The sequence below is a fragment of the Corapipo altera genome, unplaced genomic scaffold, assembly GCF_003945725.1.
Source record: "Corapipo altera isolate COAL_440 unplaced genomic scaffold, ASM394572v1 24, whole genome shotgun sequence".
NCBI classification, from domain to species: Eukaryota; Metazoa; Chordata; class Aves; order Passeriformes; family Pipridae; genus Corapipo; species Corapipo altera.
Window position 1 is genome coordinate 193,283 of NW_020884903.1, and position 28,000 is coordinate 221,282.

The 28,000-nt window shown below is 39.1% G+C and overlaps 1 protein-coding gene across 3 annotated transcripts in view; it reads right to left on the reverse strand.

The window, feature by feature from the left end:
• MYOM1 (myomesin 1) overlaps nucleotides 1–28,000 on the reverse strand; it is a 75,912-nt gene that overhangs the window by 6,454 nt on the left and 41,458 nt on the right. For 2 of the 3 annotated variants that reach the window (XM_027650883.1, XM_027650884.1), the window contains 19 exons: nucleotides 25,407–25,603; nucleotides 24,533–24,659; nucleotides 23,697–23,881; nucleotides 22,559–22,673; nucleotides 17,588–17,744; nucleotides 16,601–16,707; nucleotides 16,446–16,490; nucleotides 12,572–12,708; nucleotides 11,581–11,725; nucleotides 10,900–10,959; nucleotides 10,580–10,647; nucleotides 9,917–10,030; nucleotides 9,248–9,335; nucleotides 8,495–8,533; nucleotides 8,296–8,401; nucleotides 6,381–6,544; nucleotides 4,939–4,975; nucleotides 4,600–4,622; nucleotides 2,942–2,997 (listed from right to left, as the gene is read on the reverse strand). In XM_027650883.1, coding sequence (XP_027506684.1) covers nucleotides 2,942–2,997; nucleotides 4,600–4,622; nucleotides 4,939–4,975; nucleotides 6,381–6,544; nucleotides 8,296–8,401; nucleotides 8,495–8,533; nucleotides 9,248–9,335; nucleotides 9,917–10,030; nucleotides 10,580–10,647; nucleotides 10,900–10,959; nucleotides 11,581–11,725; nucleotides 12,572–12,708; nucleotides 16,446–16,490; nucleotides 16,601–16,707; nucleotides 17,588–17,744; nucleotides 22,559–22,673; nucleotides 23,697–23,881; nucleotides 24,533–24,659; nucleotides 25,407–25,603 — 1,970 coding nt within the window. Of the gene's footprint in view, nucleotides 1–2,941; nucleotides 2,998–4,599; nucleotides 4,623–4,938; nucleotides 4,976–6,380; nucleotides 6,545–8,295; nucleotides 8,402–8,494; nucleotides 8,534–9,247; nucleotides 9,336–9,916; nucleotides 10,031–10,579; nucleotides 10,648–10,899; nucleotides 10,960–11,580; nucleotides 11,726–12,571; nucleotides 12,709–16,445; nucleotides 16,491–16,600; nucleotides 16,708–17,587; nucleotides 17,745–22,558; nucleotides 22,674–23,696; nucleotides 23,882–24,532; nucleotides 24,660–25,406; nucleotides 25,604–27,183; nucleotides 27,505–28,000 lie in introns of all 3 variants that reach the window. The other variant, XM_027650885.1, reaches the window with a different exon arrangement.

Sequence of the window (28,000 nt, forward strand, 5' to 3'; positions counted from 1 at the left end):
CAGCACTGAGTGGCCCCAGCTGCCACTCCACCACAATGCTAATGAGCTGATGTCCATGTCCAGACGGCTCTATTAGTGGCGTCATTCGAACCTGTTTGAAGTGCTGTCAGTATTCCTTAGTTCTAAGAGATTCAAGCAGCAGTGACGACTCTTTTCTTCTTCTAAATCACTCCCTAAAATACCTACATTTTCCTTAACCTTGCGTCACTAGCTCATGTTTGACATCGGTACTCCTCTTGATGTTTCCAACTCTATTTATTTTCCAGTTACTAATGTGCAGAGATGTGTCTTATAATTCACTACCTAGATGCTGAGATCTTTGATTTTCTGGAAGGTAATTCCATAGCCAATGAGAAGTAATTGTTCACTTTCACTACACCTGTCTGTTGCAGATTTTCTGTTCTTTGGGCAAAAGATTGTCTTTGTGCATGTATATCTTTATTACTCACTGACCCCCCTGATTATAATACTGTGTTCAATGTAAAATCCTTATCATGGTAAAAAAAACATGTGTCCTGTTCTCCTGGATCTGGGGCATTGAGACACGTGCACTTGGAGCAACCAGCAGCTGCAAGTCCAGACCCTTTGTGTCCCTCACTATCTTTTCTGCCTTTGACTGCAGATTGTATTGAATGTAATACAAGTGGCAGAGGGAAATGTGTTATTGTATTTTAAGTATTGCCATTATTCTTGCGTAGTAGCACACATTCACATTCATGGACAGTTTGGTGAGAGAATTGAAGCAACTCAGTCAGGGGAACCTGTTCCTTTCTTCCAGCCTAGCTGTGAGGACACCTACCTCTGGCAGAAGGATGTTACGTGTTGCTTCTTTGTCTGAAAGGGCCTGACAAAATCCTAAGCCTCTCCTTTTAAAAATAAAGCCATCTTACTCACAGACCTTCATTAAGACAGCCACTTAGGTTAATTTGGCCAGCTGGACACAAAACTTATGCTAGTATTCTCTGTCAAATTCCTCCCTAATGTGAATTGACAGCCTTTTCCAATTATACCACACTGATGAAGAGCATTTATGTCTATCAGTGGAAGCCTCTTAGGCCACCTGGAATGCTATTTGATTTACACTGGGTAAACACTGCTTCATTCATTCTCATCCATATCCTTCAGTTCACATGTAAAAAGCTAATAAATATCATCACAGTCACAATGTTAAGTTTAAATTTGAGATATACCTATGCTTGGTTCAGTCTAGGGATACCAATCTGTTCATAAAGCCCTGTGGTCATGGCTGCACAAGTATTCACAATCAAAGCTTGCAATTGCCAGAGCCCTGCTACCTCATTTGTTGTTTTTCAAAATCCTTGATGATTGTGCAATTTGCACGAATTACACAATGCAGAACTTCATTCCCCTCTCTCAAGCATATATGAAAAAAATACACAGATGAGCCAACACCACCCGAACAAGCTCTGTTTTTCCTGATCACTCACTGTCCTACTCAAAATGATCGTCTACTGAATCAGGAAACATAAGTTCAAGGATATTTGTCTTGAGTTCTGGGAGTATTTCAGTCGTTTATTCAATCGTTACAAATGTCCTTGCTCTCAAGGACAGTGTGTGTCTGGGTAAGATTTTGCAACTCATTTTCTACAAACTCTTTAAAACTACACATTTTACTTCAGTGAACTCTTACTCAAGTTCGTATCAACTCTCTTTTAGGTGAATGCTTAAAACTGGCAATAACCACCCAAATTTACCCCCTACCAAAGCATTATGGGAATCACGTCTCCAAGCACAAGCACTGATTAGCTGAGAATCTGCTAATTTGTTCTGTTCCTTTGTGTGTTCTACCTACAGTTACAATGCTTATATGAGTGCTTCTTACTTCTGTAGCATTTCCTAAACTGCTCAGTCCTTTAAAGAAAGGTTTAATCAAACACAATTTCATTTTGTAATGCCCAGAACTGCTGCAGTCTATTATCTGTTGGTTATGCTATGTCTCACATTGTTAAGTGATTCAGAACAAGATTTTAGATTCTTAACACTTCTGCTGAACCTATAATCAAATACTTTTAACCCAGCTGACCTACTGCCAAATAAAGCCAGAAATATCAGAAAGCTGCCTTACTGTAGTTGTCACATTACAGGTTTTTACTGACATTCATGTGCCCTATATCTGTGTTAGCACACACTGCGAATAGAAACTGGATCGTGGCAGAGCAGCAGGAATTGAAGAGCAGAGAATTCTTGGTCTCAGTAATATTAAGCAGGAACTTGTAGAAGCAGTGTGCTGGGAAAAGGTTGTGAGATTGAGAACTGACTTTCTGGGTCACCTGCTCTATGCTCAAGCATTGAGCATATTGTAAGGCACTCCTCTGGGAGTGCCTTACAATAATCTTGCAGCTAAACTCTCCTAATATAATCCAGTGTAACATCAGTGACTTATTTTGACTTCTTTCTCTCCTTTACCCTGATGGCACAGAGAAAATTTTCTCCTTTTGTCTGTATGAGAATAGAGGTATTGTGTTTTACTACTTTTATACCATTTAAAAGCCAGCTTTGACAGATATGACTATGTGGCTTCCATGCCACGTTGCAAGGAAGTTAACTGCAGAAGACATGGAACGACTAGCTACCATGTAAAAAAAGGAATTAAACTTGATGCCCTCTTACAAAAAAAAAAAAAAATTAATTGTGAAACCTGTGCATGAATTTTTAAAGAGCTGGTTATATAAGGAATTTTAGTCACAACTCACATTGTCATCTCACTTTTATCTAACTCTTAAGAAAAGACACTGCCCTGAATACATAAAACCATCTATGATAGACCGTTGAATTATGTACAGAAGGCAGGGGACAAATAAATAATGCAGTAGATTTTAAAGATGGCATCTTTAAGAAAAAAAAGTTGAATGTTTTCCCATCATAGACAGGCATTCAAGCTGTTGGGATGTTGTGTAGAGCTTCAGTTAATTTACTGTACCTTGCCCTCCTGGATGGTGACAACATCGGGCAAACCTCCAAGTACTCGGGCACGATCTGAAAATAAAGAAGCATAATTTTCTTTAGTGTCTTAAAATCAACTGTGCACTGGATTCTGTGTGCCTGATTCTATTTCTCTTCTAGTTCTTTCCCTTTGTCTTATTTATGTACAGCTTGTCTCTGATATTTGCTCTATCAGAGAACTATTCAGCATTTTTAGCACACCATTTGGACTTAAAAAATGTTGAATTCACAGCAAAAGATGTGTTAATAACTGGTGTGAATCACTTATAGAGGGGAATTAAAGTACATATGCTGTGTTCTGCAGAATTTGACATCAATTCAGTGTTACTTCTGAGTGCACCAAAAAAAAAAAAATTTTTGAGATCTGGTTTTCTAAATTTTTAGTGTAGTAAACTAAAGACATTGGGTTTCCAAGGGGAAATGAATGACACTTGATGAAGTGCTGGAGATCAGGTTTTAATCTAAATACAAAGACAGACATAAGTCTCAGTGTTAACAGTGATGTTCCATTACTTTGTATGTACCTATGTGTAAATGAGATCGATACCTAGTTTTAAGGTCAGAGTCCTGTAGAAATCTTATACAAATATGAATAAGCCAATCACATGCAGGGTATAGTGCACTTATACTGGAAAATGGATTTTGTTCGTTACATATCTGGGCGGAGCCTGGCAGAGGAAGGAAATGACTGTACAGAATGTTCCCCTCTAATGTGTTCTGTCAAAGATGTGCTCTGGAGCACAGAGATAACAACCTTCTGAGACCAGGAAAGGAACTGTGTTATGACGTTTAACATGCCAACCCCTTATGGATGGTCCAGGGTTAGAAATAAAATGCCCAGGTCTATTCTATAACTGATCCCTTTGTGCTGTCTCAGCTGGGACATGTAGGGATCACATAATCAAACCCTGCTCTTTTTGGAATATATGTCCAGGAGGAGTTAGCTCAGATCTCTCTACACATTTTTCTCAATAACTTTTTGAATGCCAATTCTGACCTCATTTTTATACAGGTCTGAAAGTAATCTGCTGTGGGACAATTTTTTTCCTTGCATTTTTCTGTAAATAGGAAGAATGAGTTTAATAATTCAAGTTGAAGTCTAACGACTTACTCCTTAAGTAGTTATTATATACTTTTGTTTCAGTTGCTATGTTGGAATTGACACAGAGGCAAAAGTATGAGGAGATTCTATCCAACACAAAAGCTACTGTTGCTTTCTTATCCATTTCTGTATGTAATGCAGATCCTTTGACATTTTAGAGCATTCAAAACGGGCCAAATTATTTCCTCCATCTTTGAAAACAAAGTGACTTTTGTGCAGAGAATGTGCATGAGAGATCTCAGCAATAAAGTTAATTTTTAGAGAAGGTTAGCTGGTAAGGAGAACAGGAGCTTAGATGGGAAAAATCAACATAACCCATAACTATATTGTGATTAGCTGCAATGTGCACCAATGGTAAATCACTAAAAGGTCACTTACTTCTCCTTAGTGTAAGGACAAATTCCTTTTAGGATAAGCAAACACACATACACATGTATACATGCCCTCTCTTTCCCAACACAAAACCTTCCTGGAAAGGGAGAAAACCTTCACAAACAGTTTATTACAACCATTGTTGAAGAAGACCAACTTACTTTTCTCTGCAATCGCAGCTTGTCTGGATTTGAAAGAAACAAAGAGAAAGTCCAATTTCAGTTAAGGTTTACTTAGAGTGATAGAAAAGTAGATTATCTTTTTAACTGCCTTTAATCCATCAAGGAAAATATCTCTCATCATTTGGCAATACTGCTTTTTCTTTGTTACCTAGCTGTTACCTAAGAGTTGCACCAAAGAAGTCACATGCAAAACTCCTACAGGCTTCTGTAGGACTAGGATTTGTTTCATAAGACATAGTTAGATTTTAGCACAAAACAAACAAATACTGTTATTATTTTTTGGCTGCCATTACTGTATTTAGATGGCACAATACTTACTTTAATCTCTCGAACTCAGCAAAGGCTTCATCAAATGCTTTGTAAAGAGAAAAAAACTACATTTAGAGATAAACCGTCACAGGTTTAAATTTAAAATGTAGAAATAAATTTAAAATGTAGACATCATTAAAGAAACAGTAATGGATGCATGCATGTGTATTGTACAAATCCTAAAATGCTGAATGGTTCAACTAATAAAGGCTATCTGGCATATGGTAGATATCATATATACATATGAATGCATAAACATGCTTTTTTTCTTCTAGAAGAAAAGCTTTAAGACAAAGAAACAGCAGGAAAATAGTAGACTGAAGTAATTTCACAAAATAGAGGAAGAAATGCACAATACAACACTTAAATGACAGATTATGGCAGTGACGTCCCAAATGTTTTAATTGTACACCCCTATCTAAAATTTTTTTGAGTGCACACTCAAAATATATCTATATTTATTTATAGATTATGTAGCAAAGTTCTTGTACTTTATTCTCACACCCCAGTAGTGTGCACTGGGTCATCTTGCACATACCCTACTTCAGAGACTACTGGTTTATGGAATACAAGAGATATGTTTTTTTTAAGTGCTTTTCACACCTGCTCTGAAGCACTACACTGATGGCTATGAGCAAACCAAACAGCACATTGTTGCCTCCTTTGTAAATTCAAGCTAAGGTGCCATCATGTGGGAGGTCAACCTCTCCTGCTTTAAAAGGGAAGAAGAGATGTCTTTTCTCAGAAAGTGGAGATAGAGTACAGAAGGAGCAGCATGGAGATGATTATAAGATTGTTGCCCTTACACAGAGTTTGCAGACCAAAAGTGAAGCTTTAGGGATGAGAATAGCTGGGAATGGTAACTCAGAAGTTTGGAAGGAGTTAATCTTTTCCCTAAAATCTGAGAGGTCTCTCAGAGTAAAATCTTCCAACAGTCAATCCAAATAATTTTATCTGTTCCACTAACAATCTTTCATCACGCCGATGAAAGGTCTAGGCATCTCTGAAGAATAAGTAGCTCTCTTATATCAGTCAAAGGAATACAGTAGAAAGGTAACAGAACAAAATTGTCCCTCACTTCCTCCTCAAAATATTACTTGGAAGGGAGAGATAGAGAAGGCATTCAGTGCTACAACTCATTTTTAAAGCTGCCAACCAATGTCAGCAACACAAGGGGTTTTGTAAGGCAGCTCTGACACTGGACTGATGTCTCAATAGGCAAACTGTAAGCGGGTATTTGGAATAGGAAAAAGCCATTTGTAATTTATGACCCGAGAGCACAGGTTGGGCAGAACAAACGGCACTGCTCCTACAAACACTGGCAGGTTGGTGGGTGCACACACAGACCCCAAAGGGTAACAGGTCTGTAGCAAGATCCTGCTGTAGATGCTCCTACCTTGGCACAGCGTAGTGCCCACACACAGGTGATGTTAGCAGAGGGAACAGCCTACCTTGTCCAGAAAGATCTATTGTCTTTTTGTGTGCTGTGTTGCCATCAAAGAGTTCCATTATGTATTTTCCCTTGTCCTGTGGAGTTGGCTCATTGATCTGCAACCAGATCTGCTCCCCAGTGACACCAGTCTTCACTCGGTCTGTGAACTTAATCTGGGTATCACTGAAAAATACAAAACGTTACCTTTTCATTTTACTGGAACATAAATGTGTTTTACTCATGTTGAGCCAGTAGTACTCAGTAGTAACTACTGAGTACATCTGTAGTTACTAAATGATTTCAAGATGTTATGGTATGCCACCAAATTCTGAAACTTCAGAAGTCAAATCCTTCCTAAAGCTGTGAACCAACTGGGCAAAGTTGGTGTGACAGTGTGACAATCTTTCCCTGTTCAAGGTCTAACTCTCCTCAAAGCTTACACAAAGGTTATGCACCCTAATCTATGACCTGAGCCATAGAAGAACTATTCATATTTAAAAGTCGCATCTCTGAAGGGTAATCCTTGAATCCTGAAATGTTCCTGTTTTCTTTTTAGCATAGGTTTACTTCTGCTTGGGCAAAACAATAGTGTAGAGGGCTGTATCTACAAAAACCTCACTTTTGTAACAAACTGTTTGCCCTGTTAGAATGTTTTCTTATACTCTACTATGTTTGGCACTTATAGTTAAACATGCTTTGACATAAGCATATCTTCTCCCCCCCCAAAAAAAAAAAAGAAAATCAATGTCTCAGCTTCCTAACTTAGCAGTTAATTGCCCTGGATGAGTCAAAAGATATTTGTCAAACAAGCTACTCATTTTCTTACTATCTTTAAATTGATAACTTTGAATGTACTAGAGGGAAAAATAATTTTTTCTAGATTATTTTGGCACACTTCAAGATGAAATAAGTTTCTAAAAATTAAATAGAGAAAAGAGAGAGAAAAAGAAAGAGAGGGGGAAAAAACTCCCAGAATACCTCATATTCACTTACACTTATTTGAAATACTTAGAACATTTGGTGATACGGGGTCAAAATGGATGGTAAGAAACAACCAGGCCTCAAACTGCTTTATTTCTCTGACAGGGTGCTGGTTAGCATCAGTGTCAACAATTACAGCCAGCCTGCTACAGCACATTCTGGGTATTCTGTGCCTCATTTATATGAGTTTTATTGAGAGATAAGTAATTCAGGTTCCATCCAAAAAGACTAACTACTACCATGTCCACAGACATGACAAGAACGGTAATAATAGATTTAAGCAATCTAAATTGTTTATTTCTCAGGCTTTTCCAGTGCATGCTATATGCGTTGGCTGAGAACTCAAAGAACATCAAATCATTTGGATGTGCAACTCCCATTAATTTAATGGGAAACTGGACACTAGAATTGTTTTTAAAAATATCAGTTCTTCTGTCTGTCTTAGATTTGTAGTGCTCTCGGGAGGGGCTGTCTGGATTTTACTGCCCCAGGCACTCACTGGAATTTGCTTTGCCTTCTAAAAATTAAGAGGACGTGCCTGCTTGTCCCAGTTCCAGTGAATTGTGTCTTCTAGAAAAGCAGACCTCCAGGGTAGGTGTTTCAGGACGGTCTCTCAGGTTATATTTGCATCACTCCTTAAAATTGAGTCAGGGAAAGATGTAGCTCCCATCAGGGAGGTGGGAAGTGCTCTGAAGCAACATGGTCCTGACAGCATCCCATGGCATGGAACTACCTGTTCCATAAGAGAAACAACAGGAGGGCCTGGCACCACTAACATCCAGCTTTCATCCTGGTTTCATGTAAATGTGATTGACTGAAACTAACTTATATGAGATAAGGACTCATGAGAGATGAGAACAAACCTAGGCCTCACCTCTCTCACACAACCAGTTTCTTTCTGAATCTATAAAAGCAAAATTGCACTGAGTTTTGCCAAGATTTTGTTTACTTACTTGTGCACCCAGCCTACTCTCAAATCTTCCACATAATAAGTAACGTAGGAGTAGAGTCTGATACCCTCAGCTGTGCTCTGGATTTTCAGGTCTGTTGCAGATAAAGCTGAAAGAAGAGCAAATGGTTTTATGCAGCCATGCAGCCATTCATTGAGTGCCACAATGAGTCATTCATTCGAAAAGAGAATTAAGTACTTACCAATCCTTCGGCATACTTCATTCATCAGATCTGCAAAAGCTGTGGAAATAAAATCCGGAGACTAAGACTCTGTGTCTGCAGTTCAAGCACAGTCAATGATAGGACAAGTACTGGCTCTGAAATATGCTCCCCAATAGGTTTGAAAGAGCAATCAGACCTACCTTTTAAAGCATATTAGAAATCTAAGTAATGCAGAAATGTAGCCTGTTATTTCAGAGTTTCCAGACTTTATTTAAATACAGTCTTGGAGAATACTTCTGAACAAAACTACTTTTCTTAAAAATTATACTATTGAGCTGGAATGCTAACCCATCTATATACATTCTAAAGGATAGGATTTTCCTCCATTTGCTTGGAAACAAGTGAAACGTTAAAAATACAGTAAATGCAATAAATGTGAAAGCCCGTAAATAAATGGGAAAACATAATAAAAATGTGAAAGTTTTTAAAATTATCTACTTCTGTAATTTTTCTTCTATGCTTGTAGATTTACTGATGTCCCTCTGAGGAAACCTGTTATCATTTTGCTTAGCATTAGTCATCATATGCTCCCAAAATTATACAGAACCCAGATGAAATGAGACGTATTCAAATGTTATTTGGACTTAAAAATCTCAGCTTTTCTAATCAGATGATCTTGTACACAGGAGGAACAAAGCCACAAAAAGGTGACATATGCAGATGCCCGTACTACCCCAAACCCACTTCAGTCAGGCTGTCAGCTGGTATAGTTGAGAGCATTGAGACTCTGACCTGTGTCCTTAAGCTTCAGCTCACTGGAGTCCTTTCCTCTGTCATCCTTCAGTATGACTTCATAAGTGCCAGCATCTTTCTTAGAAAACTGCAATATTGTAACAGTAAAATCAGTTTTCAGAACAAGTACTGTAGAAAAATCTAGATTTTACTTCTGAACCCAGCTGATATCCTGTCTCTGTCCCTGGGGAGGTACCTGATGCCTGGGGCAGGAGCTGCCCCAGTGCCCCCAAGGTGCCCTGCGGGATGGGCTTTGGCAGGTGCATCATGGTATACAGGACCTTGTCCCCCCCCCACATCTGCTGCAAGGCTGGGTAAGCACCAGACCCCTGTAGTGACTCTGAGAGGGTGGTCCTCTGAAAGCCTGAGTGACATGCACTTTCCAAATGCTATTAAAAATGGAAATGTGGTCTCAATCTGTTTCTCAACTGACATGCAAAGGAAGTGACAAGCTTATTATCTCTTCAATCATCATTTCCTGAAAACCCGAACAAGCAGTTACAGACAGACATTTTCTTTAGCTAAAACACAGACGCCTTGTGAGTTTTTCCATTTTTAAAACCCACTTCCTTTTTCAATTGTTCTACTGGATTATCAGATTAAATCGTATCACTCATCTGAGTTCACAGCACTAACTTCAGCTGAGGGCTAATGAGGACAGTCACTCACCTCTGATATCAGCAGAGTACACACTCCATCCTTAAAGTCATGTTCTTCATCTACCATTATCTCCCTGTCATCTTTGTACCATACAATATGTGTTTCCTTCTTAATATTAGCCACCTGGTATGGATGAAAACCATATCGCAATTATTCTCTTCATTTGAGCAGGGGAACTCAGTGTCACATGAGTTAGCCTGTTCAGGTCTCTCGTAAAAGAACAGCAAGCTTTACAACTTGGTTGCAGTGAACTATTGCAAGCCTCCATTTTAAAATGAGGGAGGCAAGAGGGAAAACAGCAGGGATGAAAAGAGACAAAAGGAGCTCAGGGAAACAGTGAATCCTGCTCAGGCTATTTCTGCACACATAAACAGGCCAAAAATGAGAAAGTTACAGGATTTGTAAAGACTTGCCATTCCTATTCAGGTGCCTTTCCCTGAGTGGGAAAGCTGACACACCTAAAAAGTCCAAGCTATTTTCCAATGTATTTTGTTACACATAATGACCTTTTGCCCCAGCATGATTACCCTTCAGAGACTCTGGCACTATCCAATATGCAGTTGGGAGTACAAAAGCAAAGGATGTGTCTTTAGTCCCTTCCCACCCTCACTATCTAAGTAGTGGTAGGTCAAAGGGCTTTGAACACTGAATTTGGTTTTCTTTGTCCCTTACCTTACATTTCAGCATCACGTTACACTCATCGGTAACTTCCCATCCCAGTTCATCCACAAAATGAGGACCTGTTTAAAGTTACGCATATGTTTTTGAAGGTCACATCAGTGGTATTCATGGTACAAAACCAAAGACAGATGTGTTTTACTTGACAGGAATAGTTATATGTTAATATAATTTTATTTTTCTTATTTCTCCTTCAGAAGGTAAATAACCATGTAACAATAAAACTCATCTATTTCAAATTAGCATATAAAAGTGTAATCAAACTCTTAGCAGGCTAACACATATGTGATTCTTGTAAATAATCATATTATCACCTTGCTTCCTCTGCCAATCTTTTCTCTGGAAATCTGCTTCATCCCGTAGCTTCTTGAATACTAGGAATTAAAAGCAGTAAGAAATACAAGGTTAAATTTCATGTGCCATTTGTAAGGTGCTGATTGTCACTGTAACAGTCAGGAGCAATTCTGTCCCTTGGATGTCAACGAGCATCCAGCCACGGGATTATGGTTTCATGGGAAATTTCAGAGTGTCAGAAGCTGATTACAGCTAACTCAACTTTCCCAGCTGCTTGTAGTCGTCAGGAGTTTAATGTGTCCTGTCTGATGATGTGCAATCCCCAGTCATACAGCTACTTTCCGCTCCTGGTAGGAAGGCAAATGAGCGGCAGCATTGTCAGCAGCCACTTGAGCTCTAACAGGTGCAACTGCTTGTTCCTGGCCGAATGGGCTTTTTACATGGGAAATTTTCATTCCACCCATAGAAAAGCTAACCATGACATGCTGCAATATTTTGCATTTCTGTAACAATTCCCCTTTCTCCCATCACTTTAAAAATTTCAGTTCACACACAAGCCCTGTCCTGTGTGAGGCAGACAAACTGTGGCATAAAAAACCTGGAAGGTCTACTGATATTGAAAACAGTGGAAAGTGAAGGTGAGAACTGATGTAACCTCTGTATAATTTTTCCAACCCACTGCATAATACAGATTGGCCTACCATCACCAATGAGGACAAGGCTAGATTGATTGGTTGCTTTTCCATCCTGCAGTTGGAAAGTGTAAGTGCCTTCATCCTTGTCCTCAAGTTTATCCATAATCATTTCAATGAGGCCAGTCTTCTGGTCCACCTTCATTTTATATTTCTTCAGGAGTGGAAAGTAAAACAACGGTTAATGCGTATCAGAGACAGAAAATATTTGTGAATATTTGCATATCTATAGATGAAATTCAGTTTTCTTAATTCAGATACCCACTTGTCCAGAGTCCCACTGTCTCTAGTTCCAGCTAAATAAATCTATTCAAGGTGAAGCCTATTTATTGATGCTATACAAGCATGTGACATCTGTGTTGTACAGTGAGTACTGTGTCCTTTTTCATTAGAAAGGTTTAGATTTGCATGTCTTCAGAATAACTCTTTCTTTGAGCATGATTATATTTGATAAGGTTTTATCTAGAATGTGCCATCTCTGCCTTCTGTCTGATATCAGTGTTATAACAAAAACATGCCGTGTTCTGTCTTTGGGAGTAACAAAGTTTGCTGCTGGAAACAACTGCTTGGGAATTTTTCTGTGGTGTAATAAATTCCTCCATACAACAAAAGGAGGTTAGAACCAAGCACAGGGGTATTCTAGAGCCATAGATGAAGGAGATCTGGGTTACTGCAGTGATTCCTTGAAACCACAGTAGCTGCTTACCTGGGGCTACTTTATTGCAGGAGCAGCTGTGGTCCCCACTAGTTAGCAGAACATGTGGTACTCAGGTGGCAGGAAGGCATTTAACTTCCCTGTATAAACTGCATCCAGTAGAATTGATCTGGAGCTCAGAACTATAGACAAAATCTTTCTATTTATGCTTTCCATGACTTACGTTATTTCTCATAAAAATGCATTAGTGTGGAATAGTAGTTGGAAGTATATTGGAAGCAGAGACACTAATACTCATTGATACTCATAAAAATGCAAACGCATCTGAGCAGTTAAAAGGCTTACCTCTCCATTGAAAATCTCCTTATCATTAAATACAAAGTTGGCCTTGGCATTGCCAGACAGTTTTTCAGCTTGCAACCAGAATCTCACTTCTCCTTTTTCCAAAATTTCCACTGCCAACTCAGAAGTAAGTGGGACAGCTACAAAGAAGAAAGAAAAGAATGAGGTATATATTTTGCCAGTACCCCAATAACTGCTTTCTTCTACATTCAGAGAGCCACTTATTCTTCCATACTTGGATACTGTATGCAAGGTACTAGCTTATGATGACTTTTCATATAGGCAGAATGCCTCTCCACCCACATATATCTGTTATAGGATGACAGATAAGATTTAATCTTCTGATCCTTCAATCACAAGGTCTGTACAAACCAAAAGTGTTAAGCATTTGAGTTATGCTCCATTCTGATACAAGGCTATTTCAAAGTTAAACAGCAAGTATCTATGCAGCATGCTATGAGTTCTGTATGGTGCAGACCCATGTTTAATGAATTGCCTAACAATATTACTGTAAGACAGTGAAGTGACTCAGAGGAAAAAGGAAACAGCCCCAAAGCACAAAGCCAGATCAGAAAGTCAGCTGAGCTGCAGGTTGGGAGATTTCTGCAAGCACTCTGACCCTTTGCTGAGTGGAACCTCCATCTCCAGGATCACTAAGTGTCACAATACACCCTTGGTCTTCCCAGTACATTTTGTTTTCCTATGAATAATGGAAATCACCTGCATATAAACCAATTCATTGTGTTAACAAGGGAAAAAAACCTTAAAAATCATGTACTGTACCATGGGCAATATTAGTCTCTTTTTTTTTTAGTATTTCCTTGTTCCAAGTCCTCAGCTTGCTTTCACTTTAACTTTTCTTTAGGATACCATAATCAGCAACATTAAGCATGAGCATTTCGACTCTGATATTGGGACATATTGCTCATTTTATTGGCTTCTGTCCCTTTATCTGTCTCAGTGGATGTTCAGATTCTCAAGACAAGTCATACTCTTGGGATTACGTATGCTGCATGTGAACTCTTCCCCCAGTCTCTGCTTTCTCAGCAGTGTAAAGTCTGCAGTGCCGGGGTGTAGCAGGGAACAGCTGAGGACAGTGTACAAACACGTTGCTAAATATGTGATGATATAGTTTGGTGATAGTGTAAAGACACACCTCCTTCCAGAGGAATATCAGGGCAGGGTGGTTTCTTTAGCACCATGCATGCAAAGACTCAGTTACAGTAGGAGAGGACTGAGACCGAAGTAGTGTCTAATTTCTCTCATCTTTATATTTGCATTGTCCTAAATGACTGAAGTGCCTTCTGGAGCACAACTGTCATCCCACCCCAATGCCAAACAAACTTAGGGGGTGAGGACCCCTCGCCTCCTTCTTTCCCATGCTCATCGCTTCTCCTTCCCACACCTGCATGTATGCTTTTGGTGCCTAAGTTGCACAGGGTCCGTCTCTGGTGAAAATAAGGCTTCTGGGAGGTGAGGCAACAGTCATAGGGAAACAAAGACAATTACGAAAAAGACACAGGCTTAACGAGAGAGGGGAGAGCCTGGAGGGGCAGCATTATCATGAGGGACCGGGGCAAAGACAGCCCCACAGGAGTGTGCCCCAGCTGTGCGAATGGTCTGTGTGAGCTTTCATCACCCAGTTTATCCCTTTGTATGTAAGGAACAGAAGGAATCTCAGGGCTTGCATAATTTCTCAAAACAAAGTGACTGAAATGCACAAGAAGCAAGTGGGAGTGTGAATAGACATCAGGCTGCACTGCTTTTGTCTCACTGTCAGCTCTACAGCAATTTTAAACCCCCACTTGGCTCGCCTGTAATTAACTAAGAATATCTTAGTCTAACATGGAAGAGAGGAAAGTATCTCAGAAGCTGTTAAATAAAGGGTTGAAAAAAGGATTCTTTTCGGGGTGGAAAGGCTGTTTGCTCCTCAGCCCAAAAGAACTGGACAAACCTGCATTACAGTCTGCCACAGGCAAAAGTCTTATTTTAAAATATTTTCATAAGCACCAAATGGCAGCTACTTTAGTCATTTTCCAGCCATCATGCTTACAAGGTTTTACATCCTATTTCTATAGCATCACAAATTACTGCCAGCACTTGACAGGGGGCCTCGGGCAGTTACTCAATTGCAGAGTTAGAAAAATTTATTTTTACCTAGCACCAATGCACTATTGCACCCAAATATAGCTGTGTTCTGTAAGGCTGCATTATTGAAACAATGGAGTTACTGGCTGCAGGTATTTCTAAGCAGAAGTTACCATTAATTGCTGTTCAGAAGTACAAACAAGGCAACATGCAAGAGCTCATGTTGAATCAGAACTGCCTAGCAACTAATTTTGGTTTTTAAGAATTTGGATAATCCTCAAGCAGATTATCTGGAGGTATGACTAAGATTTCATGTTGATCCGGAGAAGCTCATTATTATTTTTCTAACCTCACAGGCATAGTCAGCTGAATCTCAACCCCTATTTGTAATATATATGTATGTATTTATTTTAAGTGCCCACATGGCCTGGAGTGGGTAAAGCAAGTAAGACAGTTTCCTCCTTAAGGATACTTTCTGCAGTGATCTCTCTTTTTGCCTGTGCCTTCTGGAAGCTCATGCACAACTAGATGTGTTCTGTTACCTAATACAGCGCAAAAAAGATGACATGATCTGAGGATCTTATTTTGTGACATTAGTTGTGAACACAAAGCATGGAAGAGCCCTCAGAAGGGAAGGGTCGGGGAAAGTGAGGTCGTGCTGCAGCAGTAAGGTTTTGTCACGACTAACTTTCAGTGTCAAAATATAATTAGGAGGAAATAATTGGGAGGAGCAGGAGTAAACCAAGGAATGTTTAGGCTATCATTAAGCAGTCAAAAGGTGATATAATATGTTGAGAAGAGTAGAGCTGATATGAAAAAGACGCAGAAGGAAATGAGAAAGAGAGATGATGTGGGCAAAAAGGCCATTTCTGCAGCCAAGTTTGGACTGAGCTGAGAGGTGCGGTGTGGGCTGAGTTGGGAGAGGTGTCAGCAGTGCATACGCAAATCTGAAGATGTTAAAACAAGAGTTTCAGGGTCTTGAACAGAAAAAAAGAGAATGTAGCGGGAGAAGATGAAAAGAGGTTTAGGTCTCATCTTGTTGTGTGCAATAGAATTCATTATACAATCCAATATTATTTTTTCCCCATTTTTAAAAGTCCCACTCCAATGAAAATAACAGTTTTGCTACTGCCAGGATATCATAAAGGTATGAGAGGTCTGTGGAATTGACAAAAACACCATCTAAAGTTGCAGGAAGAATGTCCATATTGCCAAATGCTACGGAAAGAGGGAGGGAATGAATTTCAGCAGAGAAATTCTGTATATATAGATCATTGCAGCTGAATTTACTACACTTGCCTGCTTTGTTAATCTTAAATTTAACTTATGCTAACTTCAGTTGGAGAGAAGCTAGGTAATTTTTCAAATTCTGGTTTTCAAATCAGGTTAGGTATGCTGAGTAAGTATAAAAGTCTGTTCTGCAGAAGAAACAAAGCCAACATACTTATTTTCAAGCTGTTACATAGAGTTATTATATGCCTAGATCAGTAGCCTGGAACTGATTGGGAAGAACACCAGTGATACACAGATGTACTGAAAGAAAGACAAAAAAAATAAAGGAATCTCAGATTTTTCAATTCAAAACCATTTTCACTTGAAATTACTATAATGACCTCCCTACTTGATGGTGGCATGAGCTTTATGATCATCGAATCATAGATTGGTTTGGGTTGGAAGGGACTTATTAAGGTCATCTAGTCCAACACCTCCCTGCAATGTGCAGGGACATCTTCAGTTACATCAGGTTTGTGATATCCCACTCTCCCCTACAGACATGGGATGTACTTACTTGGGAATTGGCGTTCGTGGCTCAGAGCAAGGAGGCGTTTCATTTCTGTAAAAGACATAAAAGAAATAATATAAGGTCTGGATCCGAGAAACACAGAAGCAGCGAAAAAAAGATGTGAAAGCAAACCAGGCATGCCTAATAGGCATTGTGTCTACCTTCCTCATCAATTGTGTAACTTGATGAAACTCCATCAGTGTCTGTAACAATACAAGAGTAAATTCCCAAATCATCTTCTCCAGGATTCTTAAAGGAAGCTTTTGACCTTTAGGGGGAAAAAAAGCATTTTGATAAAAAGGTGAGATCAATCTGAACCAAACCCCTCCTTTATGTCTAAAACACCAGATAAAAATAGTCTCGTATTAGCTTTTACTCTGACTGAACAGGCAAATACACAGCTCGGGCAACTATAAACCAGGGTAGGTCCTACCATGTGTGGTACAAATGGAGATAGCACCAAAAAAAAAGAATGCTGTCAAGTCTTTGATGACCCTAGAAGGATACTGTAACTACAGGTCAATTCAATTTCCATACGCAACACTGTAACTATGGTGAGTCCCCTTTTCTTTCAGTATGGCTTTTACATCACTAGAAGAGCACACAGGCCCTTAAAGGGCTGAACCTGTGCATTCGCCATGCCTTCCTCTGTGAGAAGCCTGAAGAAAGAGAATGGGCTTGGAAATCATTATGTAAATTGCTAAAGTGGGCCATGGTGATGCCATCAGAAGAAAGCCCTGCTTACCGCAGCAGCTCCAAAGGTTACAGCTGTGTTACATGGCAAAAGCATTTTGCAAGCAGCCAGATAATTTTATTATTTGGAGATTTAAAAGAATAGCAATAGCAATAATAATAATAATAATAATCTGCCTTGACTGACAGGTTATAAGATGACAGAGCACAAATTTTCTCTCCCCATGCCTAAACATAACTAAATTCCCCAAAGAGGAGGTCTGACTCATTCTGTGTGATCTACAATTTCCAAACAGTCTGCGTATGGACTTGCTGGAGAACAGCATACTCAGGGAGTAGCCTCCAAGTAAGAGGTGGGTTTAGCTCTTAGTGAGGTCATACATCAAAAGGATGGATTTCTGTGACTGTCTAGATCTCTCAAACATGAGACTATGGCTTCCCTTGGGAGTTCTTACTTTCCGCCTTTGGTATCGATGTTCAGTCGAGAGTCATCCTCAATTGGTTCATAATTCTTGGACCAAACAAACTTAGAGTCTGGAGACATCTGATCACATTCGAAGTTCAAGGAAATTACTCCATTGTCATCTACATCAACCACCATTTCCTTGGTTCCTTAAAGAGATGAACAAGGCAATTCCAGTTTCTCAGAGAAGCCAGCAATATAGATATATATAGATATCATTCATAGGGTTGATTAAGCAGATCCTTGCCATTTTCTCAGCTGGCACATAAATTGCTGCACTCACTGGTCCTTGATTCACAAGAACAGTTCTTTTTCTAGTCCACAGATTAAAAACCATTATAAATCAACTGATTTATTTGAGCAAGTCTAAGCATCTAAGCACGCATGAGAGTTATGATATTTGCTATGAAAAAAACTGAAGGAGGTAAAAAACCAAGCCTCTAAATCCACTAAATGTTTGAAATATTAAATAGAAATATTTTCCATACTAGGGGGTAGTTACATCTTTCATTATGCAGCATGAATTTCCTATTCTCTAATAAGATAAGAGCAATAAAGGGAAAAACGTGTGCAAATGTGGACGTTTGAAGAGGTGCAAGAGGTAGAAGAGGAAGCAGTTGAGTCGCCCCAGCAGTGCACACTTGTGCGACTGAGGCACATTTTCAGTGACACTGGCTTCACTCCAGGAGGTTGGTTTAATTGCTGTGCTTGGCATCCGGCCCTGCCACCGTCTGCACCATTAATCCTGGGCCCACAAAGGGAGTGAATATTTGCAATTAGCTGCTTAAGTCAGCCACCCTGTTTTGCCAGTACCTACAGTTCTTGAGCTGGATATGGTGACCCAGTTTGTCCTTTAAGAGGTGCTGGGGGTGAATCCCGTGTTAGAAACCTGAAGGCATCTCTATCCTGCTCACTCTCACCCCAGTGAAGCTGAGGGAATTTCATCTGGGATTTGGGTAACTGGGTGAGCTCATCATCTGTGGCGTTAACATTCATTTCAACAACTTGTCTGAGAATGTCAGGGAGAGTGTGTGCACTGAGAGGTGCTGGAAAACATCCAACCTCCTTTTCTGAACAGTTCTGAGCTGGATCTTGCATCTGAATAGGGCACTCATGTCCTATTACTTGGGCTAAGACAATTCTGGGCTGCCCAGAATGCCCATGACACAATTTCTCCACAAAGTATTGTACCTTAAAGGCAAGAGCCTGATTCTTGACATTGAGATTAAATGCTTTATTTCTTAATGACCCTCAAGCATACAAGGAGATTTCTGTGTTTCATCATCCTAACACTATACACATCTTTTCCAGCACTGTGAGCAGCTCCTGTAATGAGAATTGGTGTACATGCAGCTTTCTTAGTCTTATAATTTCCCAAAAGTGTTTAATGGAAGATGAGATTAATATTCCCATTTTGATACTGTTGATAACCAGCCCTTGCAGTAGTGAAGCACATTAAGTACCAATATGTGAAAAATGAAGGCTAAGGTCTACAAATATTTTATTAGGCAGCAGCATATTTACAATTTTTTTATAATTTAATTTATTATATGCAAAATTCATCACTTGAAATTTCATTAGTGTTTGCTTTCCTGTAGATCATTAGCCATTAGCATATAAATCTTTTGATGGTATTTTATGTGACATACAAAGAATTACAGCCATAAGGTTCATTTGAATAGCAGAATCTTTTATATTTGTTTTAAAGTATTCTCATTACAATAACAATGTGTAGCATTTATTTCCAGAAGTGATGATGGAATTTACCTCTAATATTTATATGATTTTAAAAAATTTCTGTCTAAATTATTGACTGGATCTGGAGACCCCTCTCCACCTATCCTGCAAAGGGGAGATGAAGAAGCTGCTATAGTACTAGTAGTCTTAATTTCCCTCCTCTAGATAGCTTGTTGGTTTCAACATATCATCCAGAGCTTCTCTTAAAGTCACAAAAAGAAATAAAATACTTAGATGTCATATCAAAACTTCATTTATCTGAGCTTTTTTTAGTGCATCGACAGGAACAAATCAACATGAACATAACGCAGACATCTTTAAAACACTAAAGTTAGTGGCGTAATTTTGAATATGGGTGGTCAGAAAAGTTGAATGGGACAGGGTTTCATTAATTTCTGAGATTCAAGCCCTTCTCAAGTGACTGATGCAGGATGAAGATCTAATTTTGCTTTGTACCAAGATACACAAAGACTAAGGGTAGCAATGGGGAAGAGTTGCAGTCTACTCTTGGATTTCCCTTGCTTCCTGTGAGATCCACACACTCTGAAGTGCTTTTGTCAAAAGACAAAATTACAGCTGGATTGGTATTTGTTTATGTGGTTGTGTTTATTCATTTAATTTTAGAAGATAACTACAAAAATTAAATGTGGTTTCCAAAGAGAAGGTGGATGCAAAGTATCGTATCAGTATATTTACGCATTTCATTGGATAAAGACAACTGGTAGCATTTGTATAAAAGCAAGTATTTTCATTCAGGATATTATTTGCTTACATTCTTTGATTGGAAAGCTCAGTTGTCTTCTGATTCTACACATTTGCCAAAAGTAGAATTCCAGTAGGAATTGTCTAGAAAGACAATGTTTTGTCTCCATCCAAGATGTTAATAAAGGCGTCATTCATTGGGCAACACCAAAAGACTTGTGGTAATTTTAAAAAAATGATATGATTGTTCTTGAAATTAGTGATTTGAACGAAAAAGGTGGAAACCTTCCCAAGAGACTGCTTTCTGAAATAATTGTTTTTAATAAGCTTTTTGTCCTTTCTTAATACTTCTGAGAAGCTTAGTTTGGTGGATGCTGTACCAGCAGATCTCAGCTCAAAATATGGGTCAATTAGATTTATACAAGTAAACCATTTTTGTCTTCCCTGAGATTTCACTGGGCCAAATCCTGACTTTCTGGTGATCCCTCAGATGTTACACTTATGAACCTCCCTTCTCTAATGGTGAGATCTGTAAACGAAATGTTCTGCTCAAGTTCATGTTGCCAGGTGGACATACACCTCACCTGAGTGAACACTGAAAACAATGTACAATTTTTTTTGGTCATGATGATCATCTTCAGAAGAGTTTGTGTTCGTATTTTTTTAATTGTAATGGCGTGGCCAATCCTTTATTTAGTGCACTTGAAGGTTGTTATCATCACAACTTTCTATCAAAAGTATGACACATAGATATTAATCCTCAATGAAAATGGATTAATAAAGCCAAAAGTTTAGTACTAATAGTGGTTTCATTCTCTTTTTAGAAGTGGTGGCTGTATATAAGCTGTTTTCAAGAATAAGTTTCTAAGTTTTGCCTTACTCCACTTGCAGGTAATGGAAATAACCCTCATGCTTCAGCAGCCTTATAGATCTGAAATTATGACTCTTGTATTTTTCAAAGATCCTGTTCCAAACCCTTCTTGCTCACACACTTGCCCTTTTTATCATCCTTGTATCCCAATCTTACACATTTTCAACTGACCATCTGCTTATTCTAGTACCTTCTTCCCAGCCTCACTAGCAGTCACCCCAATCTCCCCACTTGGAGTGTTCCAGTTCTTTTACACCCCCAGCTTCAGACCTCCTTATTCAGATTTTTTGATTTACAGTCTCACTGAGAGCTAACTCAATGCTTGTTAGAATTTTTGCTGCTGTGGCCATAAGGACCAGGCATCTAGGAGAGCTGGGCTAGTGCTGTTGTGCGAACAGAAGATGTGAAAATGGGTCTGGGGTTCAGAAACAGGGAAAGGATCTCAGGGAAATGCTCCCAAGGCATCCGAGGTGGGAGTAGGATCTGGTGATCGCTGATGATGTCTGCTCAATGCCTCACGACACCTCACAGTCAATAGCATCCCAAATAAATCCTGCCTATTTCTTCAGGCGGGAGCAGCCGTCTGCCTTACTGTGTAGGCAGAGTAGGCAGCTGTTTGCTCAGACAGCCACCTCCTTTGTCTGTGCCCATGCTATTAATGGTCCCTGTGTCCAGCTGTCCCCAGCCCCTCTACTGTCCTCTCTGCTCACTGCCTGCCCTCCTTCTTGCTCTTAGAAACCTTCGCAGGTGAGATCAGGTATGAGAGTCTGCAGGTGTAGGAAGGGAACTTGTCAGAGGAAAAGAGTGTGTACAGTGGATCCAGGTCGGGTTGTACTCCTGTACTTTCTTACATCATATTAACCTTATACTAGATTTGGGTAAAATATCTGGGAATTTGTTCTTGCACCTCATAGAACTCTGCACTTCTAGAATCTATAGAAGAATAAGCCACAAGCCCATACTTGTGTTTTCTGTTAGGGACTTAGTGACAAAAAAAGTTGTTGTCTCTGACCAAAGTCACCTAAGTTACTTGTATAGCTAAATGGAACCCAGCGGTTTCCTGAAGTTCCAGGTATGGAGATTCTGCCTTTGCACTGGTTCCTGTGGTTTTTTCTGGCGTTACAGACATGATGGAGCCAGCCTTTGAGGATGACTCCAGCAAACAGTTGCACTTGAATTCCTACTGAAAGTGGTCTCCAAAGTGACTTCATCGTGCTTTTAAAGCCTTTATTTTAAAGACCAAGGGAAAAAAATAATTTCTTTTACCCTTTCCTGAGGCACATTACACACAAAAAGGAGAATGATAAAGCATAAACAATTAGTTTAATATGGGAAGGGCAAAATCTATATCTGTAGTTTATTGTTTGGTTTAACTGATTTTAGTGGGTCCTCTGCTTATTTATCTATAGATACATGCAAATCTTAACACTTTATTGTATCTTTATATTCCTGAGCCTGTAGTTACGGTAAAAAAATCAGTTTTGACCTTAAAATATACCAGACAAGAAACTAACCCTCAACTCATATCTTGCTTTGTAAAAAAGCTTGACCTGAGAGAGGTCAGGCTGTTGGCATGTAGCTTGCAGGTGAACACATCGCACAAACAGGAACCTGTGTAAATATGACAAAAAAGAGGAAGTATTTCTAACAAACCTGGTCGTGTTTCAGCTAAAACAGCATCCGTGACATCTGATGGTTTCCCAACACCAGCCTGGTTTGTTGCCCGCACACGAAACACGTAACTCACTCCTTGTGTTAGGCCATCGATCTGGAGGAACCAAATATACACACACAATGGGTTGCAAAAGACTGATTTTAATTTCATGCTTATAAAGATCAGCCTGGATACTTGACAATTATATTTCCTTTCTTGTTTTGTTTCACTGATTTTCCAGCTCTCTCTTTTTTTTTTTTTTCAATTCCGGAGTGACATGACTAATCTGCATGACTTGCTCCTTCCCTATGTGCACAGCTAACATTCAGAGAGCGTCATTACTGTCATTGACTTTTTTGCAAAAGGAGCATTGGTTTTGGAACAGGGTGTTTTCAACTCTTGTACATTGACCTCTGAAACATCACAGTCTTTTACTGCAGATAAATCCTGACTTTTAAAAATGAAATTATCAGGGTAATAAGTGTCAGCCACACCTATTTAAAAACAGGAGGGCATTTAATTGTACAGATTTAGTTGTCGTGACTTGAGGAATTATACTGACATTATAACACCTGTGAATACTCCTTTAAAATATACATGAAAGGATCATGTTTTAAAGCGAGTTGTCTTTTGTCTTTCAAGTACTCTGAAAAGCATACAAATAGCAAACCTACTTCAGATGTATCTCTAGAACTGAGATACTGATATTCCCTTATTTAAAAGCCATTCCACAAAATTATGTAGCATAATAGTGCAAAAACCTTGAGTTTAACTTGTGAAATGTGAAGAGAGGGTACTTTGTATTAGAAAGAATCACTTGCCACATTATCAAAGCATCTGGTTTTGTATAGTGCTACCCTTTGAGCCAACAAATGCTACGGATGCCTCCTGTGTTACAAGGATGGTATTTGGTTTTAGCAGTGCTTTCTTTTATTTTTAGGCTTGTCATACCAGTTTGTGTTCAGAGTTACCATCTTGTCTGTCTATACAGCTGTTACATGTGTGTATTATTGGCCTAATATAACTTACTAAGTATTCCACTTAGTGGAACCCTGATCAGCACAGGATGATGCTATTGAAGACTGACTTCCTCAAGGTTATACTGTTATACCAATATTTGAATCTTTGGCTATTTACCTTCAAGTATTTCTTTTGAAGTGGCTTCTTATTGACACTTCTCCAGCGTTCCTCCTTTGCTTCAGTTTCCTTCATATCAACATAATAACCAACTATGGGACTACGGCCAGTATAAACTGGTTCCTTCCACAGTAAAACCAGAGAGTCCTTCCTAACTTCTGTGCATTTGACATCATGGGGTGGCCCTGAAAGGTAAAAGTTGGAGTTGTGGCATCAAAATAAATTTGAGAGGGACTAATGCATACAACTTCAGAGATCAAAACCAGATACACATGGTGTACCCAAAGCTGACATAACATGCAGCTCCTCTGTATCATATCTACACCTGATGTAAATGCAACCCATGCCAATTAAAAAGACTGGTCCAAAAATCAATCTGATTGGCTGAGACTGGTATCTTGATCAAATATTCATGAACTTACAAAATTGACAAATAACCTTCAAACTCTAGGAAATAAGTTAATTATTAAACCAATGTCCTGCTTGTGTAAAGGGATCTGGCCTTGAAGTGATACATTTACACAAGGGTTACAAGAACTCATTCTTCTCTGCCTTGTACCTTAGGCAGGTATTTATGTCTACTATTTAAACCAGAAAGCAAAGTGGCAGACACAGTAGAGGAACAAGAAGGAAAGATAAAAAAAAATACAGGCTGCTTGCAAAATGCTGCTGATAAAAGGAATTACATAATGCATCATTGTAAAGGTACTAAATCAGTGATGGAGATTCAAGCCTGGGCATGAACTTCAGGGCCCCATTGGCTTCTTTGCAAACTGACTACATTGAGGACTTAGATCAGAGAGCACCCTTGGGCTGTGTTCCACTCAGGATCCTACCGGGTACAGCAATGGTCCACTCTTCACATTTGAAGGGCTTGCTGGGTTGGGAGGGTGTTCCAACCCCAGCCAGGTTAGCAGCAGCCACCTGGAACTGGTACACCATGTTTTCCTTCAGGTTTTCTATCTGCAGGATCAATAAGATGGTACTTATTAACTTTGTACTGAATCTTTAGAAGAAAGTCACAATAGCAATTATTGAATGCATGAGCATGCTTTTAAGTGTGCCTGAAGATGGAAGCATTATTGATAGCTTAAGATGATAACTTGTCTTTTTTGACAAGCATATTTGAGTGGTCTTAGCACATTCAAATTGTAACCCTCTTTTCCTATTGATAGACACTTCAATAGTCAGGGAGGAAACAGGGTATTGCTCAACAATCATCTTAATCTGCCTCGTGGTACAGAGCAAGTTCACTTAAGGCAAGAGTTGTCCTCACAGTGGGGTGAAACTCAGTCCTGGCATTGCTTTTCATTTCTAAAGCAGCTCAACAAGGTTGTAGCTAGCACTGTCTCTAAACTGGGTCAAGAACTGATCACAAAAAGCAGCTGGCACAGGGCTGGTTCCAGCACCAGCAGTCACTGGGGTATGTCCATCAAACCCAGTAGGAATGCCATTTCTTGTGAGGGCCTGACTTACAAATCAGGCTATGTCAGTGAATTTACACACAACAGTTGGTGTTAGACTAATAGGCAAGTGTACAAACAATTTTGCAGGGAAGTTTAACAGAGCTAAATAAATTTATCATCATGGATTTAAAACCCTCTGAACAGCTATCTGTACATTGAATCAGAATTCAACCCAACATGTCTTTGAGATTTGTTTTGGAAATACTGTCTGTACCCCCAGCAATAACAGAAGGTAATCTCTTACCCTGTATGCTCTCTCAGTAACAGCCTTAATGTTGGCCTCCTTCCACTTTCCAGGAACTCCATCAACCACTTCACAATAGTTCACATAGTAGCCAGTAATTTCAGTTCCACCAGTGACTTTAGGTTGTTTCCATCCCAATACCATCGAGTCACGAACACTCTCAAGTACCACGATGTCATAAGGTTGAGATGGAGCAGCTGTTTCAATGTAAATAACACATAATTAGGAAGTAATATTTCAATTGTCAGACTGGCTTTCACTTACCGTATTCAGGTGGTTCCCACCCTGCGTTTCCTAATTAGGACAATATTTATGCGCTCAAGGTAAGTTTCTGGAGCTGGAATAAGAAATGCAGGATAAAAGTTTCCACAAACGAAATGGAGAAGTCCAAACTGCATAGGAATTACTTTTCAGGATCCCCTGCTTTTGAAGCAAGCTGATGCATAGTGAAAGAATGTGTTGCAATTGCAGCTCTGATGCAAGTGATCAGGACTCACTTTAATATTGTGAAAAATGAGGAATGGAAACTATCATTACAGGAAAAGTAAAAAAAATTGGAGATGCAATGATTTGTTTTCTTTTGCAGGAACCAAACCTTTTTTCACACATACAGTATGCATTGTAGTTCCTTTTCTTTTTCAAATAGTCTCACATTCTTCTCTCCCAAGAATGGACTTTATCTGTTTTTTTTTCTTTTTAATTTTTACACTGCACAAATTTTATCATTGCACCCATCACATAAGCTTACCTTAGTGGAAGACAGTGTGATCATAGGCACTGTAGACTGACTAGAAATGGAACATGTCTGTTACTTCAACTTACATTAAAAAATGCATGGCATAATCCTCCGTCTTAGATTTTTTTATAATAATGCAGAAATCATTCACTTAATACCAACCCAACTTCTTATATTTCTTCTGTATCTAGTGGAGAAATGGTTGCCTGTATCCAATATGTTATGCACAAGTGAAAAGTCCTACTTGTGACCCCTAAGTCCTACTTTGGATGGAAATCAAACATCATATATGTTTCCTTTTGTCTTCAATGTTTTATATCCGTGTCATATAGCCCCAGGTGCCTCTACTTTGTTTTCTGTTCAACATTTTGCACAAGCTTTTTGAGTCTCATTTCAGAGGCCTGGGGTGGAGTTCAGTTCACTGGCCAGGCACCAGGATGAAATTCAAGCCCCACATTTCTTGGGCACAAGGGGTGTCTAGATGCTGAAAACATAAAACATGATTTTGTACATGTGCCTATAACTTTATAGGTTTTCCTCCTTACATATTGCTATCAGTCAGAGATAGAACACAACATTCAGAGTCTGTAAGAGATAAGCTGTAGCTTAGGCATAAATCCACAAAGGATTTTCATATATGCTAACAGAACACAGATTTTCATGCTTACCGTCGTAATCAGATTTTGTTTTCTGCCCACATATATAACCCAGGGACTAGGTAACCAGACTCCTAACAAATTACTGAAGCAATTTAGAATTAAATAGTATCTTGGATACATTAAAATGTAGTCAAACAAGCCATTAAATTACTAAACACATTTATATGTTTCACTTTCAGTAACCACTAAATTTGTAAAGTGGTCTCCAATACCATTATATGCATAATGATCTTAATGGAGAGTTGAGCACATAATTGATGGGCCTGATGAAGGATGCATCACCGTAGAGCATATCCCCTTGAGGTACGGATGAAGAGAGGTTACAGCAGTCTGAAGTGGATGTATGAAAGCTGTGAAATCTATTTATTTTATTAATTCTCACCTGTATCTTTCTTCTTCCTGACTTTTTCCACTGTCAAAAGATCCTCGGGTCGAGACTTACTTGCCTGCTTAGCAGCAACTTTTTGTGGTGCAGGTGCATCCTTAACCATTTCTCTCATGTTATAGTCTCCTGTACTCCCCAGTTTGTCACAGCTACTGAGTAGTGTGTCACTATTAAATTTAGCATTGCATTTTAGCAAAGCATCTGTGTCAAAGATAGGCTGGGAGGTCTCATGCATGCCTTCCCAGCTGGTAGTGTGGTCTGTTAGTCCACCAGCTTTACCACTCAGTCCAGGACACACACCATGAAGCAATCCTCCCCCTATAATTGCCAGAAAACAGCAAAGACATTTTGGATTAGAATACATTCTTTTTACTTAATTTAGTCAGCAGAATTAAGAAATACATACAGCGAAAAATACAGCCAAAATATGACAAATGACTGAGTTTATGCACAAAATGTTAAGCTTGAATTCACAAAAATTTTAAATGTGTAGAATACCTCTCAGCCTGCTCACGAATAATGCTTTTTTTAATAATGTCTAGTTTTCAGAGCAGAAAAAAAAGATGGAATGTTAATAGTATTCTTAATTTGCTACAATTATTTTAGTCTTAGATCTTCCAGGTCACGTTTCTGATCCTTTCAAGATGATCTCAGAAAATTGCCTTGGGCCACATCTCTTTGCTCTAAGGTTGAGAGGTATGCAGTTTTGATAAAAACGAGAGTGAGGATGTTGCAGACATGCAATTCATTCTAGCTCAATGATCTCATTAATCTTTATGGATTAGTTCAGGCAGTGGCAAACAGAAATAATCCA